This window comes from Lycium ferocissimum, unplaced genomic scaffold, assembly GCF_029784015.1.
Source record: "Lycium ferocissimum isolate CSIRO_LF1 unplaced genomic scaffold, AGI_CSIRO_Lferr_CH_V1 ctg11782, whole genome shotgun sequence".
Taxonomy (NCBI): Eukaryota; Viridiplantae; Streptophyta; class Magnoliopsida; order Solanales; family Solanaceae; genus Lycium; species Lycium ferocissimum.
The window spans coordinates 27,705-47,063 of record NW_026714024.1 but is presented as its reverse complement, the minus strand read 5'-3'; the positions used below and the strand labels follow the sequence as shown (position 1 = coordinate 47,063).

The 19,359-nt window shown below is 34.3% G+C and overlaps 1 protein-coding gene and 1 pseudogene across 1 annotated transcript; both read left to right on the top strand.

The window, feature by feature from the left end:
* The first annotated feature begins 1,660 nt into the window (after positions 1–1,660).
* LOC132041812 (E3 ubiquitin-protein ligase RDUF2-like) lies at positions 1,661–2,767 on the top strand. Its single transcript, XM_059432505.1, has one exon. It carries the CDS (start codon positions 1,821–1,823, stop codon positions 2,628–2,630), a length of 810 nt encoding a protein of 269 aa, XP_059288488.1. The 5' UTR covers positions 1,661–1,820; the 3' UTR covers positions 2,631–2,767.
* Positions 2,768–13,157: 10,390 nt separating this feature from the next.
* LOC132041813 (protein trichome birefringence-like 4) lies at positions 13,158–17,083 on the top strand (annotated as a pseudogene).
* Positions 17,084–19,359: the final 2,276 nt, after the last annotated feature.

Here is a 19,359-nt window from a genome sequence, read left to right as displayed (position 1 = left end):
AAATTATAACAAAAAATATAACAACTAAAGCTTAAGCTTAATTTTTATATTATTTTTAGCAAATTTTTTTTTTTAAAATAAATTACAAATTAATAGAGTCATAACTTAGATACAAATTTTATTTTTATTTGTAAAAGATAAAAATCTCATAAAACTATATTTTCTATTAATCTAGATTTTAGTAAATAAATTAGTGACTTTAATACTTTTTTTAATTACTTCTTTTTGTGGTCTAATTATTTAATTTTCTTATATTTTATTGTTTTTCTATATTTTTATATTAAAAACAAAAACAAAAAGAGAAAAAAAGACAAAACTAAAAAAGACAAAACAGGAAAAGAAAACAAAAACTAAAAAGGAAAAGAAAACAAAGACTTACGTGACGTCACAAGCTGAAAATTGTCGGCAACTTCAGTCAAAAGCGGTGGGGGGTGACGGTATTCGGGTAATATGTTTGTGCCTCATGGCTAACTTTAGTAATTAATAGGGGCATATGCAGGTAATATTTTGCCTTTGATGGACAATTTTTGTTATTTTCCCTAATAAAATAAGGTATACTTGGACTTTGTTTAGTCATCTTAGAATAATTCTTCAAAAAATTTACAGAAAAAGAAAAATAAAAGCTTTGGTTAAATTAGATGTTTTTATTGGACGAACTCATTGAGACGTGGTTGTGTGCAAATCAACTTGGATAGCTTCAAGAGTTATTTGTTTGTGTTCCAATTCATTTTCTTATGAGTTTGTTGTATACTTTAAATTTTATATAATAATTGCATGGTTGATTCTTGTAACGTGAGAAAACAATCTTAATATAATTTGAACAGTTTTTGTTCCTATATTTTTGTCTCTAAATTTAAAGAAAATTATTATCTTCGTATTAAGAGAAATAACGTAAATCAAATTATCTCTAAAATAACTTAACAAAATTAGATTTAAACTCGTGCCTTAATTTCCCAAATGCATAATTGGTTATAGTTCATAACTCTCGTAAAGATCACTCTATTACCTCTAAAGTAACTGCATAAAAATTATATTTAAGTTCAGACTTTAATTTTTGCGATTTCTTATGCTCCCTGTGTTTCAATTTATTTGTTTTTTTATTTTATTTTTACGTTCAAATCAAATATTTAAGACTGCAAGATTAAAGGCTATTTGAATACATTCAACACATCTTTAGTTTAGGACTATAAGATACAAAGGCCTTTTCTACTTTCTCAAACTCCGTGCCAAGTCAATACAAATAAATTAAAATGAAGGGAATAATATTTATAGTACATAATTTGGTAATCAAAATGAAAAATAAATAACTTACTATAATCAATTAAGATGTGTTCGATATGGAGAAAAATATTTTCATGGAAGTTAAGTAATTTTTTTACTTATTTTCTCATATTCGATTAATTAGTAGAAAATATTTTATGGAAAATACCCCCACCAACCCCACCCACCCATGCACACCATCCACCCTCCACCCTCCACCCATCACGCACCCCACACAAAATTTAACCACATAAAGTTCCCATTTTTATAATTTTTTTATAAAAATAAACAAAAATAAGTAAAACAAAAAATTCCGTGGGCGCGGGGGAGGGGAGAGGGGTGAGGGTGCTTGGCGGTGTTAAAAGCCAAAAAAGAAAATGTAACATTTTCTGAGGGGGCATCGGGGGAGAAGGGTTGTGCAAAAACCAAAATATGAAAGTGTCCGAAATATTCCTTGGTCGGCCTGTGTATATAACTTAAATCCAAAATAACGAAAAAATAAGAAAAGTTACACTAGAGCACCTCGAGAAAACGACTAGAGGTACACAAAATATACCGTCATGTCATTGACGGAAGCCACCACCGCCACCCTTTCCTCCACCCCAAACCGGCGTTCATACCGTTGCTATAACTGCAACGACGCTTTCCACATCACCACGACCGCCAACACAACCGCCGTTAGCTCCTCCTCCTCCTCCTCATTCCGTTGCCCACGTTGCTTCCACCGCCACCTCCTTCCAAATTACACCATTGCCACTCCCATTACAACCCCTCCTTCACCTCAATCTGAACCTTCTATTAATCCCAATTTTACGCCTTCCACCACTAATTCTTTTGTTTTTTATGAATCTGAATCTGATACAGAGTGGACTGATTCTGATGATCTCGAGTTTGAGTTTAACTCAACTGGATTTTCTTCTCCGACGCTGAAATCGTTTATTGATTTATTACCGACTGTGAAGATTAAGGAACCGTTGAAGAGCTGTTCGATTTGTTTGGAGGAATTGGAGGTTAATAAGGAAGTGAGTGAATTGCCTTGTAACCATTTTTTTCATAAACACTGTATTGTTCCTTGGCTTAAGAAGAATAATACTTGTCCACTTTGTCGGTATGAGTTGCCGAGAGAAGAGGTGGACGAATTCGAAAAGGATTCGGAAGAATTTTTTACTTCAGCTGGATTGATTAGTGAATTAAGTGAATTTGATTATGAAGAATTTCTGGTTAATGGTGTCGTTTTTGTATCAACAACAACACCACCGGCTTTCGTGCCTTCTTCAAGTGAAGTTGGTGAGGATGATGATGAGGTTAACGAAAGTGTTCCGGAGGAAATGCGAGATGAAGATGGTGATATGTTGATGGTTGATGCATGAAGTTTAATGGAGAAGCATATATAGACATGTAAATATTTATCTATATATAGATATGTATAGGATACATGTTATGTTACTCTTTAGTTGATGTTCATATTATATCTTAAGTTCATATGTGCAGTTCTTGATGCATTCAATAGAGTTGCCTCCGCATGACTTATAGGTCACGGGGTTAGAGCCGTGGAAGCCGTAACTAATGCTTGCATTAGGTTAGGCTGTCTACATTTACACCCAAGAGTGTGCGGCCCTTCCTCGGACGCTGCTAACGCGGGACACTTTGTGCACTAGGCTGCCCCTTTTTTTTCCAATAGAGATCCCAGAGAAGCATATATAGACATGTAAATATTTATCTTTTTTTGGTTATGGTTTTATCTATAATGAGATCCGTATCTTTTGAGAAGTTAATTTCTTTTTGATTTTGCCAAAAAAGATTTTAACTTTATGCTGAAGTATAGGGTACATGCTATGTTACTGTTTAGTTGATGTTCATATGTGTCCCAGCAGGGACAAAAGACTAGGTGATTTCTTCCATCTGTCCTAACATTGGTGACAAACAGTTACCCGGCACTGTCGGGCGGGAGGTGACAGTATCCCGTGAATTGGGTCGAGGTCCGCGCAAGCTGTCACGGACACCACAGTTATAATAAAAAAAAGTTCATGTGTGGAATTTTTATGCATTCAATAGAGATCCTGAGAATATACCTCCAGGGTGTTGGGACTGACATTAGTTGTGAACAATGAAACTCTTCTGGTGGCAGTTAACTAGAGCATTGTTTTGTACTTACACTCACATATTAGTTGTGAACAATGAAACTTTTCTGGTGGCAGTTAACTAGAGCATTGTTATGTACATACACCCACATATAGTGAAATAAAGGTGTTGGTTTGTTAATAACTCTCAGGTCTATAGGATATTGAATCCTTTTATGGCAATAGAATCTAGTGTAAATTCCTATTCTGGATATTTTGATTTGGTGATTTACGAAACTTGTCGTGAAGCTAACTTAAGGGGAGTGACTTTTGGATTTGGTGATTTACGTAACTTGTCGTGAAGCTAACTTTAAGGGGAGAGACTTTTGGGAAACATAGACCTTTTATATGCTAACACGGAAAAGAAAATGATAGGTACACTTGCTAAAGGATTTCAAACTTCGGAAAAAAGGCTACTAGCTACAAAAACTGAATGCAGCATCTTTTTTGGGTATGATTTTATCTTTAATGGGATCAGTATCTTTTGAGAAGTCAATGTCTTTTGATTTTTCCAAAAAAGATTTGAACTTTATGCCGAAGTATAGGGATACATGTTATGTTATTCTTTAGTTGATGTTCGTATTACTATATATGTGGTGTTTTTTATGCATTCAATAGAGTTAACTAGAGCATTCTTATGTACAAATAGCCATGTATATATTTCTCTTTTTCGGGTATGATTTTATCTATAAGTGATCAGTATATTGAGAAGTTAATGTCTTTTGATTTTGTCGAAAAATGATTTGAACTTTATGCTGTAAGTATAGGATACATGTTATGTTACTCTTTAGTTAATGTTTATATTATTAAATCTTTAAGTTCATATGTGGAGTTTTTGAGCCATTCAATAGAGTTAACTAGAGCATTATTATGTACATACACTCACATATAGTGAAATAAAGGTTTTGGGTCGTTAATAATTCTCAGGTTTATAGGATATTGAAGCCTTTTATGGTAATGGAATCTAGTGTCAAGTTCTATCTGGAAATCTTGATTTGGTGATTTACGAAACTTGTCGTGAAGCTAACTTTAAGAGGACAGAGTTTGGCAAAAGTAGACCCTTTTCATATGTAAACACGGGAAAAAAAATGATAGGTACACTTGCTAAAGGATTTCAGACTTTGGAACAGATGCTGCTAGCGACAAAAACTGAGTGCGGCATAGAATTAGTCATTATTGTGGGATGTGCTGTTGAAGACCTATCTGGAAATTTTGATTTGGTGATTCACGGAACTTGTCGTGAAGCTAACTTTAAGAGGAGAGATTTAGGCAAAAATAAACCTTTTATATGTAAATATGGGGAAAATAATTGATAGGTACACTTGCTAAAGGATTTCAGACTTCGGAAAAAAGGCTACTAGCGACAAAAACTGAATGCAGCATAGCGACAAAGTCATTATTGTGGGATGTGCCATTTAAGACTTGACCTGTTAAAATTTCAAAGGATCTCTTGTCATTTCCTTGGGAGCAAATTTATCTTCAAATGAAGAGACGGATTCTGAAATTTACAAAATCACACGTTGGATGGATGAGAAATTAGTATGCCGTAATGCCCAAAAATGATTTTTATCTAACACCACTTGTTTGCAGTACCTATCTAACCAGTCGAAGAAAGTGATAACTCTTAGGGAAAGCTTTGAAGAATGGCATTCTGCTGAACAGATACAGAGGTCAAAAGGCCCAAGTGAACTATTGGGTCTGCTTGGTGGCTGGTATATCAGTGCTAGTACTAGGAAATACGGTGAGTTGATTGTTGCTATTTTCCTTGTGAGCGGTGGGGGGTGTTCGGCTTTTATTTTCACAGTTGAGAGCAACACGTGGATTAATTACGTGTTCATACAAGTCTGTTAGAGATAGAGGTGATCCTCTGCTCTGTTTCAACATTAACATGTTAAGCAATGCAGTGTCGTGAAGGAGTTTCTTCCAACTTTTATAAAACTTTTATATCGTTTTATTTCACGATATTAATTCATTGAAGAATTATGCTCTTTTTAAAAAAAATGTAGGATACCTTTTTTTTTTTTTTTCAATGATAAACAAGCAATGAGTGATAATTCTCACCTCACATGTTTGAGTCTCGTGTTTGACATGATTCAATTGGTTTGAAAATCTATGTAAAAGTCGGTGAAGCCTTTTTGTATGGCATGTACATGACGTCTTCTTGGTAATGTCATCAATTCTTGGGTTTTAAGCATTCAATACAACTGTATTCATTTAATCTTCCATGTTAAAGATAATCTAGTTTTGACGTCACCAGCATTGGTACATGATGATTCTGCGTATTTATGGATTAAATGAAAATTCTGGACGGTATGGTATAAGAGTCAGAGAAGCTCTAAGATAAATCTTTAGTCTTTCTTTTTGTAAATTACAACTTTCTTTTTGTAAATTACAACTGTTTACAGAACATGAGTTTTTGGGGTAGTAGGAATTTTGTGATGAGACCTGTTTACCCAAGCATTTTCTCTCTTCCCTGAGGTAGAGCAGGGTCTAGTCTGGAGTACCTATCCGTTTCCTTACCAGTATAATTACTATTATGCTAGCACTATCCCTTTCTTCAATTGTATTACTACTGTTGTTCATAGCTTTTGTTTCTTGGATTTCTTTCAAACCGGTTCTGAAAAACGATTTTCTGAGTCAAGGGTCTATCAGAAACAGCCTCGCTAGCCATAAAGGTAAGGGTAAGGTCTGCGTACACCCCACCCTCCCCATCTTGTGGGGACTATACTGGGTGTGTTGCTTGTTTGTTTTATCTGTTTAGCCAAGCTTTCAAAATCTGCTTATTTTGGAAAGTGTTTTTTGTCAAAAGCACTTCTCGAAAAAGCACTTTTGGAGAGTAGCAGTTTGTTTTTGGATAATCAATTTGAAAAGTACTTTTGCCAATATTAGAGTAACAAGTTGGGCTTTACCAAGGTTCCAAAAGTGCTTGGGAGAAAAGCTGCTCTTTTTCAGCTTCTATCACTATAAATATGCTAAAAAGTTGCTTCATGTTTTAGCTTCTGGATTCAGTTTTACTTCATGTACCATTGCACCTATCATTTCAAGTATCTGCTTTTAGAATTGCTTAAGCACAGGTCTGGCTTTCATAAATTGTAGTACTTCTTATTTACATAAGAGCCAAGGCGCATGCTTTTGTATTTTTCTCTTTGCTCAGATACTGCATCTAGCTTGTTTTCTGATTCAATTGTTTCAGCTTTGTATATACAGCTACTAGACTGGTGGCAGGTTTTCACCGAGTGGGGCAGGGAAGTCAAGTATCAGGGTAGCAAATTAGCCTTAGTATTTTGTCCGCAAAAAAGTTAACCTTTAGTATTTGTGTCCTCGCTTATAAGCAGTGGGATCTTAGTCGGTCTTTTCTGCACCTGCTGTCCGTCAGTTTAACTGTACTCATCTTCCGGGTGAGTAATTTTGATCCAACTCCAGGCTGGTCTCATTGCTTTGTTATTTCCGTACATGTAAAAGTAAAACACACACTCTCCACATGAACTTAGATGCAAGACTGTGGTAACTTATGAAGCTATGCTCTGATTAGCTATACATGGAATCCATATCCAGGGTTTACTTTTCTGCCTTGTGATTACTCTTCTGAGTTCTGGTTTTGCTGTGTTGCTTGTGATTCATTAGGCTTGCCACTGTAGATCTGTTAGTTGTTAGCTCATACCTTATATTGGGGTTCTACTAGCTACCACTTGAAGTTAAACTGTTTTTCGGAGTAGTCAGGGTGAAAAGTCCATAATTATAGCTCTTTTACTTTGAAAGAGAGGAGGATGTTACTCTGGCATATTTGCTTAAGTGCCGGCATGTTGTATAGTGATTGTAATTGCAAAAATTATTTGCTCTCTCAAGTCATATTGTCTTTGAACAGCTGGGTCTAGGACACAACCATCGTTTGAAACGTCTGCTACCAAGTCAATGGGTTAGAAGCCATTTAAAATGTAAAGCCCTTCCCGAGTGAACAAATGCGTGCTCTGGTTGTAGCTCTGCTGAATGAATGACTGATTTTGGAACCAAACCGGGTAACTTTAGAGGTGGCCACAATATTAGATAATGAAGAACCAATGGTTCTAGTGGTGACCCGTTCAAAGGAGCTGGCTGCTTTGACTTTGATTAGCCGACGAGTGCGGCCGTTCTCTGTCCTCTTTATTTGTTGGTTTGAACATGCGGTATAGTAGTTGTAATGGAAGCTCTAAACTTTCTTACAGGATACTACATCTATAGGGCTTGGGGTGTCAAGTCATACATAGTTCCACAGTTATGCAAGGGTTGCTTCCAGCTCATTTCAGGTCGAGCTACTAGTCATTGTAACACGGTGACTGTTAATTGTCTACATTGGTGTGGGACGGTTGTAGGATTTACTGTTGTCTGGTTAAACGAATTTAACTTACGAGGCATAAAATTTGATGAACATGTACAAAATGATCATGTTCAAGTAAATCACAATACTGAATGTTCTGATGCTTTTGTACGTTTGAAGTTTGATTTATGGGAAATGATTTTGAAAAGGGAATGTTAAATCATTCATTCTGAATAGAACTGTTCGCGAAACTAACGAAACAGCTAATACGAAACGAAAGGTGACGAGACAAATCTGTGTCAGCAAGAATCAAAGGCCAATAAAATGAAGATGGTACATCTAAAAGTAATGCCTGTAAATTTGATTATGGGAAATGAGTGTTAAATCGTATGTAGAACTGTTCGCATGTAGCAGTGGGAGTCTTAAAATGAGCGTATGTCATGTATGTTTGCATTTATGTGAGGTTCTATTCTAAAGTGATTAGTCCACTCCAGTCCCAAAAGAGAACAAATGGCTTATTTTAGATAGAGGAAATGGAGAAAGAGGAGGCAAGAAACCAATGAAAAGAAGAAGAGAATTGGATAAATAACCAAGAAGATACCGATATACTGCATTTGAAAAATTCCATCACAAGGATAGTAGTAGACCGTGTGGAAAGAAGACATCAAGGAAATTTGGTGATTCGGCGAACCTCTCTAATTTGCTTATAACCAGAGCTGGTTATCGGTCTGTTAGGTTTTGAAGGTTACCGCGGTTATCGGTGTAGTTGATACGCTAATCTGTTACAGAACCGTTAAGATACCGGATATCGGGTAATTGGTTATTAGTGGTTAACAATTCGGTTATCGGTTTAAGAGTTACACAAAAAAATTTCAAACCAAGCACCAAAAGTTACCAACAAGTATACTTCTTACTGAATAAACATTTTCCGAGCTACATTGACTGACAAATTTGTTTGTGCAATTAGCGAAAATAGGTAATACTACATTCAGTAAAATGTGAACATTGAAAGAATACTACAGTTTGAACATTGAGAACGGGGAGCAGGGAAGCATCGTTTGATTCGTGTTAAACTGTAATTTAATAATTATTATCGTAATATCAGTTAACCGGTTAATAAAAAATCTTAAACCGCTACAAAATCGATAATAAGGTAATAAAAAAAATCCTAAATCGGTACACAACCGTTAGATTAATAACCCAATACCAATAAATCAATAACTATTTTTTTAGTTCGGGTTATCGATTTTACCCAAAATATGCACACCCCTACTTATTACTTTTTCAATTCTCGAGTCTCGATTATGATTTCTAATTAACTAGAAAATTAGAGCTAAACCAATTGAGCCGTATCAATCCATGTATATTACTGCCAATAAATTATTTAAAGCCATTGTGAAATTAGGTTATTAAAGCAAACTCAAAATCTGATTTCGAAAGTTACTCATTCTCTTCTGCAATTTGAAATTTTTTGAGATTAAACATGTCTATTATGAATACGTTTTAAAAATGAAAACTAGCGAGCAAAGTTATAGCAGTGTACTTGAATTGTTTTGTTTCTAAAATATGATGCTGTTTATATTGATTTATTCATTTTTTTCACTTTGTTAAATGTTGACAATGCTCACGAATAATTTTGTGCACGCTGGTAACCACATGTTTGAAAATTCTTAAACACGTGCTGACTCAAACATCGCCATATAATTTGGAACTGCAGGAGTATAATTTTTAATGCGACAAATCAAATATCTAAGAAGAAACAATTTATGCATAACAAATTCTGCATTATTAATTGGTCAAACCTATCGCCAACTAGTGGCGGACCCAGAAATTCGAACAAGCGAGTTCAACAGTGACAAAATTGAAGGAATAGTTAATACTAACAACGACCTTAAACACTATAAAAGAGCACAATTAAGACACTAATTGTGCTTCTAATTTTCATTCTAATAATCATATTTGGTTTTCAATGTGGTCTAATACCAATGTAATTTTTATTTTTATTTTGTCAAAAAAATAAATAATAATAAATGTTTTTTTTTTTTTGTGGAAAAAAAATTAATCAATGTAACTTTTAGGTTATGCCTATACTTTTAATAGTTCAACAAAGCGACATAGATATGACACCACTTTTTAAAAAAGAAAAATGCATGTTACAAGTTATAAACTTCTTAAGCGGAATTATTAGTTTAAATGGTTTTTCAATGCATAGATTCTCTAAATACATAAATAATTTAATAAACCATGTATATAATATCCTTTAGAAATTTTTTCATAAAATTCTAATATGTTTAAAAATTCATTAAGTTTCAGTCATTATGCATCTTCAATTTGATATTTTATTTTAAGCGTTCAATTCTGAAATTTATAATTTAATAATATTGTGTTTGATTAATCACAAAATTTAACAAATTAAAGCACAAAATTAAAATAATAATAATGAATAACAAATTTTGAAACAAGAAGTAGCTTGACCTTTTCTTATTTTATTTTTTAATGAAAAAACCTATTAGACTAACGAAACACAATAACTAAATATAAGATTTCTCAACTTATTAGAATCACAAATAAAATATTTACGAATTACTAATCTTATTAAGACATCCATAAGTAAAGTAATGGAGTACGTACAAGCATACTAAAAGTAATTTCACAAACAGAGGGAAATTACGTTATCGAAAATACTACAATAGGAATCCAACACACAACCACCCTAAAGTGCAGTTTGAACCCACTTGCACCGCTGCACTACGTCTGCTTGCTTTAAGTGGGTTCATTTCTTTTAGATGTATCTAATATTTTATTTTGACAGCCAAGTTAATATGTAAAAAATAATATTTTCTCGGATGAAGTGGGTTCAACACAACCCTCTTGCAACAACGTGGTCGCCCCTATCGACAGTCCTTTGTGGTCGTCAAATTTTTCACTCAGACATCTCAACTAAATCATGTTCCATTTAGGCACCTAAGATAAGGCCCGACTGTGCCATTTAGATATTTTTCGTTGAATTGGCAAGTTGCTTGATTTTTACACAAAACAAGCACGTTGGAAGGCTAAAAGGATTTTTTTTATTTTTTTAATTCTTTTTATTTCCTCCCCCTCCTACTACTTTTTCATCTTTATTTTTTTTTCTCTTTCTTCTCCACTTAATATTGTATCATTAACAAACCTTCCACCATGCTATCTTGCTCCATCGAAAAAAATGTAGACCGCCACCATTCTCTGAGAACATTGTATATAATGAAAAATGAATTTTAGGTTTTAAAAAAAAAATCAGCCAAAAAAAAGAAAAAAATCACCCAACCCCGTTCGTCTTCTTCTCCGGCAACCCTCTCCACTTGATCTTCTTCCTGCAAGCAATATTCTCGTGATTTTTTAAAAGAACACTTAATTAGTATTCTATTGTGTTTGTTTCGTTTTCTCATCGATCTAGAGAGAGATAATAAAGGAAAAAAGGTTGGTCAGCACAACACACTTTGCTTATATTGAAACCCAAAACAAACAACACCAAAATATTTTTTGGAGTTAGTGGTTGCATGAAAACCCCACACACCTCATCTTTTTCCCCACTGACCCCTTCCCTTTTTTAAGAATTTCAGCCTAAAAAAAAAAAAAAAGAAAAAAGAAAGAGATCTGAAAATTTCAGCTTAAAATAGAAAAATAAATCTAAAAATTTCAACCTAAAAAAGAAAACCGGCCTGAAAATTTTAAGAAAAGTTCACTGAAATTTTTTTCGGCAAGTAAAAGCTGTTCATTTTAAGCAAAAAATATGTGGAGTTTGTTTAGAAAATATATATATATATATTTTTTTTTTTAGAAAAATATTTTTCTTTTTTTTTTCTCTAATTCATTTTTAAGTATCAATTCGATTTAATGCCACATGTAATAGTTAATTGGCTACTTTGCCACGTCAATTGCGAGTGTATTACACACTCATATATTTAACTAAGTCGATTAAAAATGTATAAATGGCACAGTTGGCGCCTACCTAATGTGTCTAAGTGAAACAAGATTTAGATCCCGTTTGAATTAGCTGAAAAAAGTGGCTTTTAAGCATAAGTGCTGAAAGTTATTTTATAAATAAGCAGTTATGTGTTTGGATAAAAGTGCTTAAAGGGTTTTTAGAAGTAAGAGTAGTATTAGAATTAACAGAAAATATAAGAAATAAAAGGGTAAAATTGTTGGTCAAACTAAAATGGCTTTTAAGCCAAAAAAAAAAAAAAAAGGGTTGAGCAACTTCTTGGTTTTTGGCTTATTTTAAGCATTTTTTAACTTAACTTAAGCTGTTTTCTATTTTACCAAATACCCAAATAATTTAAAAATAGCTTATAAGATGGTTTGACCAACTTATAAGCCAATCCAAAAGGGCTCTTAGTTGGTACATTCGGGCGAAAAATTTTGACGGTTGTCGATGGGTTTGGCCTAATTAATTCATGCATAACTTATCTCGCAATCAAACTTTCCTTAATAGTATAAAATCTTTTATGCTATCAATTTATATAGCTTAAATCCTTACTAAAAATCAATACATTCTCATATTAACCACAAAATGGGTAATAGCTACAAATATAGTAAAACGAATTTTTGCGGTTAGGGAAGATTGTGAAGCAGTGGTGAGAATTTATAATAACCAAACATCAAAATAACCCTATTGCATTGTTTACAGTTCCTACCATATATAATTAGGCGCCATTTCAATGAATATTTGACCAAATTTTGACCAACCATATTGTTTTTCTATTAGTTAATATTTAATTAAATAAATAATTGATTGCATGTCTTGACTCTGAATAGCTTTTTATATATAAAATTAGATATTATTATGCCTGCTTGCAACTATTACATTTTAAACTTTCATAAAAGTTAAACTCTTATATTGATAAGCTAACAAGTCAAAATAACATGTAAAAGAGGACATTTCCTTAAATTGATTTATAATCTTAAGTGATTATAAATAATACTCCTCTTTGTCAAATCTCAATATAAGTGATGTATTCCTTTTTATATTTAAAATAATTTAGTGCTTAAACTTTTCATTTTACCATTAATAAAGGTGATTTATATAGCTAAATAAATATCTATAACTTATTAAATTATTCATTATCAATTTAATAATTTGAGAAGTGACACATCAACCTACATTGATGTTAGTTCAGTTTTCTTAAAAAGAAGGCTCATTGTATTAGCTTGATATCAGAGCTTAATATGTAATTAATCGTGGATAATTTATGTACAGTGGTTAGGAAAGTAAACAGTGAAGCCGATCGGCTCTTTGTGTAAATATCCCTACAAAAATAATTTTCAAAAATACGCCATATTCCCTTATTGCACAGAGCCATGACGAAATATATGCTGGAAAATCCTATTATTATAATTTCTAAGTTTAGTTCAAAACTATATTTGTTGGGAAAAAAGAACATAAAGAAATGATCAAATTGACATTTTGACTCCATAGCGTAAAAGGTGGAGCACGTATTTGATAAATCAGCCCTATCTAGTACCTATATATAGCTCATACCCTACCTTTTAAATCTCAAAATATATATGCAAATTAATCCCTTTTTGGTATTCCAACTCTTCCCTCAGATTCTTTTACAGAGTTTGCACGCAATTAGATCTTACAAACTTTCTATATTTATCTCTGCAATTATTGTCTGATCAACAAAAGAATGGCAGATTCACCACCATCATTGCCAACAACAAGAAACAAAATTCATTTCCACCACCACCATTACGGATTAGGGAAAATAATAGCCCTCGAATGTCAGAGTTAAAGAAAAGTCTATTTTCACCTTCATTGCGAACTCCAACATCAATTAGGACACCAACATTCAAGACTCAAAAATCCATGTTGTTGTTATTGGCTTATGTTTTCACTTTTTTATTTGTTACATGTGCTATCTTTATTGTTGTCTTTAATAATCCTTCCATTAACCATTCTTTCAAGAAAGTCCTTAATAAGAGGTCCCAGTTTTCCACATTTTCTCTCACTATTTTTTCCTCAAACAATAATCAAAACTCAACTGTTTACTATCTCCCATTTAATGATTCTTCTATTTCTCAAAATGCTTTTGCTATTTCACCTAGCCAAATGAATGATTCTGAAAATGGTGAAAAGGGTTTACAGAGTTCCTTGAAGAATGATCAGTTCTCAAGGAATGAAGGTAAATCTAGTAGTAAAAGAGAAGAGGAAGAGACAGAAACGGTAACAAATTCTGTGAAAAATGAGACAAACAACAACAACAACATGTCTAGTGTAATCCCACAGGTGGAGTCCGTGAAAAATGAGACATCAAGTGAAAATCATCAAAAGAATGAGCCATGGTGGGAAGTGATGAGTCATTGTGATATTTATGATGGGATGTGGGTGAAAGATGATGCTAACCCTTTGTATGAACCTGGTTCTTGTCCTTTTATTGATGAGCCATTTGATTGTTATCACAATGGAAGGCCTGATAATGGCTATGAGAAATTTAGATGGCAGCCTAAGCACTGTAACATTCCAAGGTAATTGGCTACTTTTGATATTTATTGCATATGCATTACTAGGCTCGAAGGCTGGGGCGTAGCTAGAGTGTCGACTACAGGTTTGGCCGACTGCAATAGCTTTGATTCAAACCCTGTATTTGTCATAGAAAGATTAGAATCTAGATTGCCTAAGCTTCGAATCGCGGCTCTGCCTTGGCGAAATCTTTAGTTTTTGCACTGTGATTTGAAGGTCTTAGATTCCAATGGTGGAAATACATCACCGTTTTGCAAACACATTTTCTTGTATATGTGAATGTAAATAATTATTTGCTAAATTACAATATGCATATATATATAATAGGTCGACGCTATTGGAAGTAATACAAAGTAAATATCAATTTGGAACAAGTTAAGCTGTAAAACCACTACAACCCTAGACCCAAACCTACTTACAAGTTGAGTCGACAAATCTTGCCCCAAAATACTACGTACGTACGATAGGATTCCGAAGCTGTGGAAAGCAATATCTTTAAAATGCAAGATAATCTACGTACAATCGACTCAATATGGCGATTAGGTTCCTGGACCTGCCTAAATCAGGAGCTTAGTGCACCTGCCTGTCCTTTTCAATTCTTATTTTTATGCATTGTTACGCTTAGTTCTGGTGATGTTCTTTTTTGTAAAATAGTACTACCTTACTTTTCAGGTTGGATGGCAAAGAAATGTTGGAACTTTTGAGAGGAAAGCGATTAGTCTCGTGGGTGACTCTCTGAACAGGAATATGTGGAATCAATGGTTTGTCTGCTTAGAAATTCTGTTGAAGACAAGAGCAGAGTTTTTGAAGTATCTGGAAGAGAAGATTTCAAGAAAGAGGGTGCTTATTCTTTTATATTTGCGGTAAGTTTCATCATTTCACTTGTCTACTCGTCCCACAAATAACGTCAGATTTATTCAACAAAATGTTGTTGCATCTTAGTAAAAGGAGGTGAAAGGACTGGTGGATGTATCTGTTCTAGATGGTGCATCTGCATTGCTGGAAGCAAAGTTTTGGAAATTAACAGTCTAACAAAACAATGAAGACGGAGGTAATGGTACATCATTGTAGGTTCTTCTCCAAGACTTGTATATGATGCATCTAAATTGCTGGATTAAAAAAGTCTATTAGGCCAAAGGAGCAAGCTGCCATTAACAAATAAGATGTCTTGCATTATATGTCAAAAATTTCCTTGGTTCTTGTTGTTTCACTATACGAGTAATAAGACTTTTGAAAAATGAAATGAAACAAATATACTGACTCTGATTTAATTAAGGCCATACCATAATTGAAACAATGTGTTGATCCCTTGTCATATGTTTGTGCAGGATTATAATTGTTCAGTAGAGTTTGTACGTTCTACGTTTCTCGTTCAAGAATGGGAAATGGCAGACGGAATGGATCAACTAAAGAAACACTCAGATTAGATCTGGTAGAAAGGTCATGTGACAAATACAAAGGAGCTGATGTTCTTGTCTTTAACACAGGGCACTGGTGGACTCATGAGAAAACATCTGAAGGGTACCTCCGGTCTTTTGCCTAAGTTCATCATGCTTTCCTACATAGCCAGAGAGAAATAGAAGAAGATATTTATTTTGATCTTTGTTGTAGCGAGCTAATTTATTATATGTATTCACAAACTTTTAGGAAGGGTTACTATCAAGAAGGTAGCCATGTTTATGGTGAACTTAACGTTGTTGAGGCATTTCGTAAGGCAATGACAACATGGGCAAGATGGATTGAGACCAATGTAGATCCTCTCAAGACTGATGTTTTCTTTAGAGGCTATTCAGTCTCTCATTTCAGGTAATTCAAATGTGTTCCCTAATTTACCTTCAACTCTTGATCACATTCAAGGAAGCCCTCTTGGTTCTAGCAATACACGTGATGTGCGGATTCGGAGGCGGATCTAGGATTTCTAGAATATGAGTGCACCACTAAAGAATGGTGAAAAAAGTAAGCATTAAGGGGATTGATCCCTCGATCCTCTCAGGGTAAATAAGCAGCCTTTTGTAGCATGGGGGCTAACATATAATTGCTGATCAATTCTAAGAAATATGTACATAAAATACCTAGTTTGACAGACAGACCGTGGGTTCACGTGCACCATAATTAGTACTCCCTCCGTCCCATTTTATATGAGGGTGTTTGCCGGGCACGGAGTTTAAGAAATAAAGAAAGACTTTTGAAAGTTGTGGTCTACAACAAATCAAAGAAATTTGTGTAGCTAAAAATCATTTCATTAAGGGTAAAAAGGTAAATCTAAAGTTAAATTGTTACTAAATATAGAAAGGTGTCATCCTTTTTGGGATTGACTAAAAAGGAAAGAGTGTCATACAAATTGGGATGGAGGGAGTAACGTAAATACGCGCCTGACGGATTATGATAGAGAGACATGTCCATTATCCAACAAGTTTCAAACTGTGCGTTAGCTGATCCTCAGATATTTCTCGGTTATCAAAAAAATTCAAGGAAACGATTCAGAAAGTGACCAAGTTTTCTTTTGGTGTTTGTTTGTTTTGCAGTGGAGGTGAGTGGTATGCTGGTGGAAAATGTGATAGTGACACCGAGCCACTTCAGGATGAGAAAGATTTGTCGCCTTCTCTGTATCCGCCAATAATGGGAATGCTAGAGGATGTGATAAAGTGGATGAAGACACCAGTAGACTATTTAAATGTTACCGTAATGTCAGATTTCCGCAAGTGATGGACATCCATCGGTATACAGGAAGCCAAACATGACCGATCTAGGAGAGAAGGACGACGTTGGGTACCAAGATTGCAGCCATTGGTGCCTTCCTGGTGTACCAGACACTTGAATGAGCTCCTATATGCGCAACTATTGATGAAACATTATCAGAAACAACAAAAACAACAGCAGCGGCAGATAGTTCTTAGGCAAACATAGCTATAGTATTATACAGATATGATATTTTGGGCGAAATATGTCCAACGTTAAAGGTACTTTTTCCGGATGAGGAAGTCAGAAATGAACGCTATTAGTTAATAGCTACAGATAGTTCTATGTGGAACCACTTATCCAACAGTATAGTAACAAGTTACTATTACTTTACCTGCTATAAAATATGAGCTTAAAGTATGTACACATCCTTTTAAAGATTGTCGTTTTGATTGACCAAATACTCTTGATGTGCATCTTCGTCTGATATATAACTTTACTTGGTTTAAATTTATTTTTACTCTTCACAACGATATTGCCTAGGTCATGCACGAATTTTGTCACAGCGGAGATGAAATCTCAAAATTGTTGCCTGCTTTAAACTAAATTATGGCTTTTTTTTTTTTTTAACATTCAAATCATACTTTCCCTTTTGTGACTTCACATCAATTCTGTTTCCTTCAAACAAGTGAATTCCTACTTAGTTTTCATTTTTTCAAGTTAATGAATTGGTACAACTTGTATGGAATACATTTTCTCCCTCCATTCTATTTTATTCGACTTTTCCTTTTTCTTCCATCAAAATACAAACGACACTTTTCTATATTTGGAAACAATTTAACATTAAAATTCCCATTTTATGCTTAATAATATGCTTTTATAGCCACAAAAATCTCATGACATGTTTTAAGATCACAAAATTCAAAAAGTCTTTCTTGTTTTGTTAAACTCAATACCTAGTCAAACTAAGCCACATGAATTGAAATGGGGGAAGTATAAAAATCTATATAGAACTTGTCCATCTTCTGTACTCTTGTTCTAGTTGAATAGCAGTCTCTGCACATCTTATGATCTTGGTTCATCTCGGCTTTGTATGCCCAATCTCCCATTGCAGCTTTGAAGTGATTGTATAGAAGACCTCTGTCATTTCTGCTATATTTCTTCTTACTATAGATCTTACAAACTCTGTATTTATCTCTTATTCCTGTCAGTACGAAGTATGGCTGATTCACCACTATCATTACAAACAAGACGAAAACCAAGTCCATTTCCACCACCATTATTGAAGATTAGGGAAAATAGCCCTCAACATCAGATCAAACGAAAAGTCTTTTCTCACTTCATTGAGGACTCAACAATTTGTACATTCTACTTTTCTGGTCCAAGAATGGGAAAAGGCAGATGGGAGTGGATCAACCATAGGAACACTCTGCTACTGGATTTGAGTGGAAAGGTCATGTGACAAATACAAAGGAGCTGAGATCCTTCTCTTTAACACAAGGCACTGGTGGACCCATGAGAAACCTTCTGAAGGGTAACTACCTCTTTTTCTACATTCATTGTGTTTTTCTACATCTTTTTGGCAAAATGAAGTATGTGAATAGTTAGTTTGATTTTCATTCTAGGAAAAGCTAATTTACTATGTATTGGCAGAATTTAGAATAGTTAGTATCAAGAAGGTGGCCACGTTTATGGAGAATTAAACGTAGTTGTGGATATGTGTAATTCAACATGTGTTCCCTTTTTACCTTCATTCAACTCTTGATAACATTCAAGTAAAGAGCCAGGCGTTGGTTCACTAGTAAGAGCGCAACACGTGATATAAATTAGACATGCGTTCAAATCATGCCACTAACTAAAACCCTAGTTACTCCCCTCAGACCTTTTTATTCGCCTTTTAAAGTTTGGACACAATCATTAAGAAACTCACCTAATCATATTATGTATAAGCAATAATTGACTAAATTTGGGTTATCTCTTGCTTAACTGATTAGTTAATAACTATATGATTCATGAAGTAGTAACTAAAGTGTGGAATCAAAAATAATAACTAATGCTTTCTTGGTATTAAAGTGACAAATAACTTGGACCCCAAAATTGTTTGGCTAAAGAGACGAATAAAAGGACTCGAGGTAACTTTTGCCTTGCAATACAAATAATCTCTCTACAACTCTGCTCTCTAAACCTATCGACATAACCCTCTAACGTCTAGATTTTGCCAACAACGGCTAGTAAATCTAGTGCATGGTATATGAACCTCACTATTGACCTCTTCGGTAACGCCTTTCCTCGGACCCCCAGACCCAAGAGTCAATAGAAACCAACAAATTTTAACGTCAGAAATACCCACAAGCAACAATGGTGAAAGGACAATATGGATCTTGCCTCTTCCTCTCCAACAAATCCTCTTCTGAAGATGCACTGGGAAATCCGTCAACAATCTCATATAAAAAACGAGCACACCTCCCCCAGACCACACGAACTAGTGAATGAAAGCCTATAGT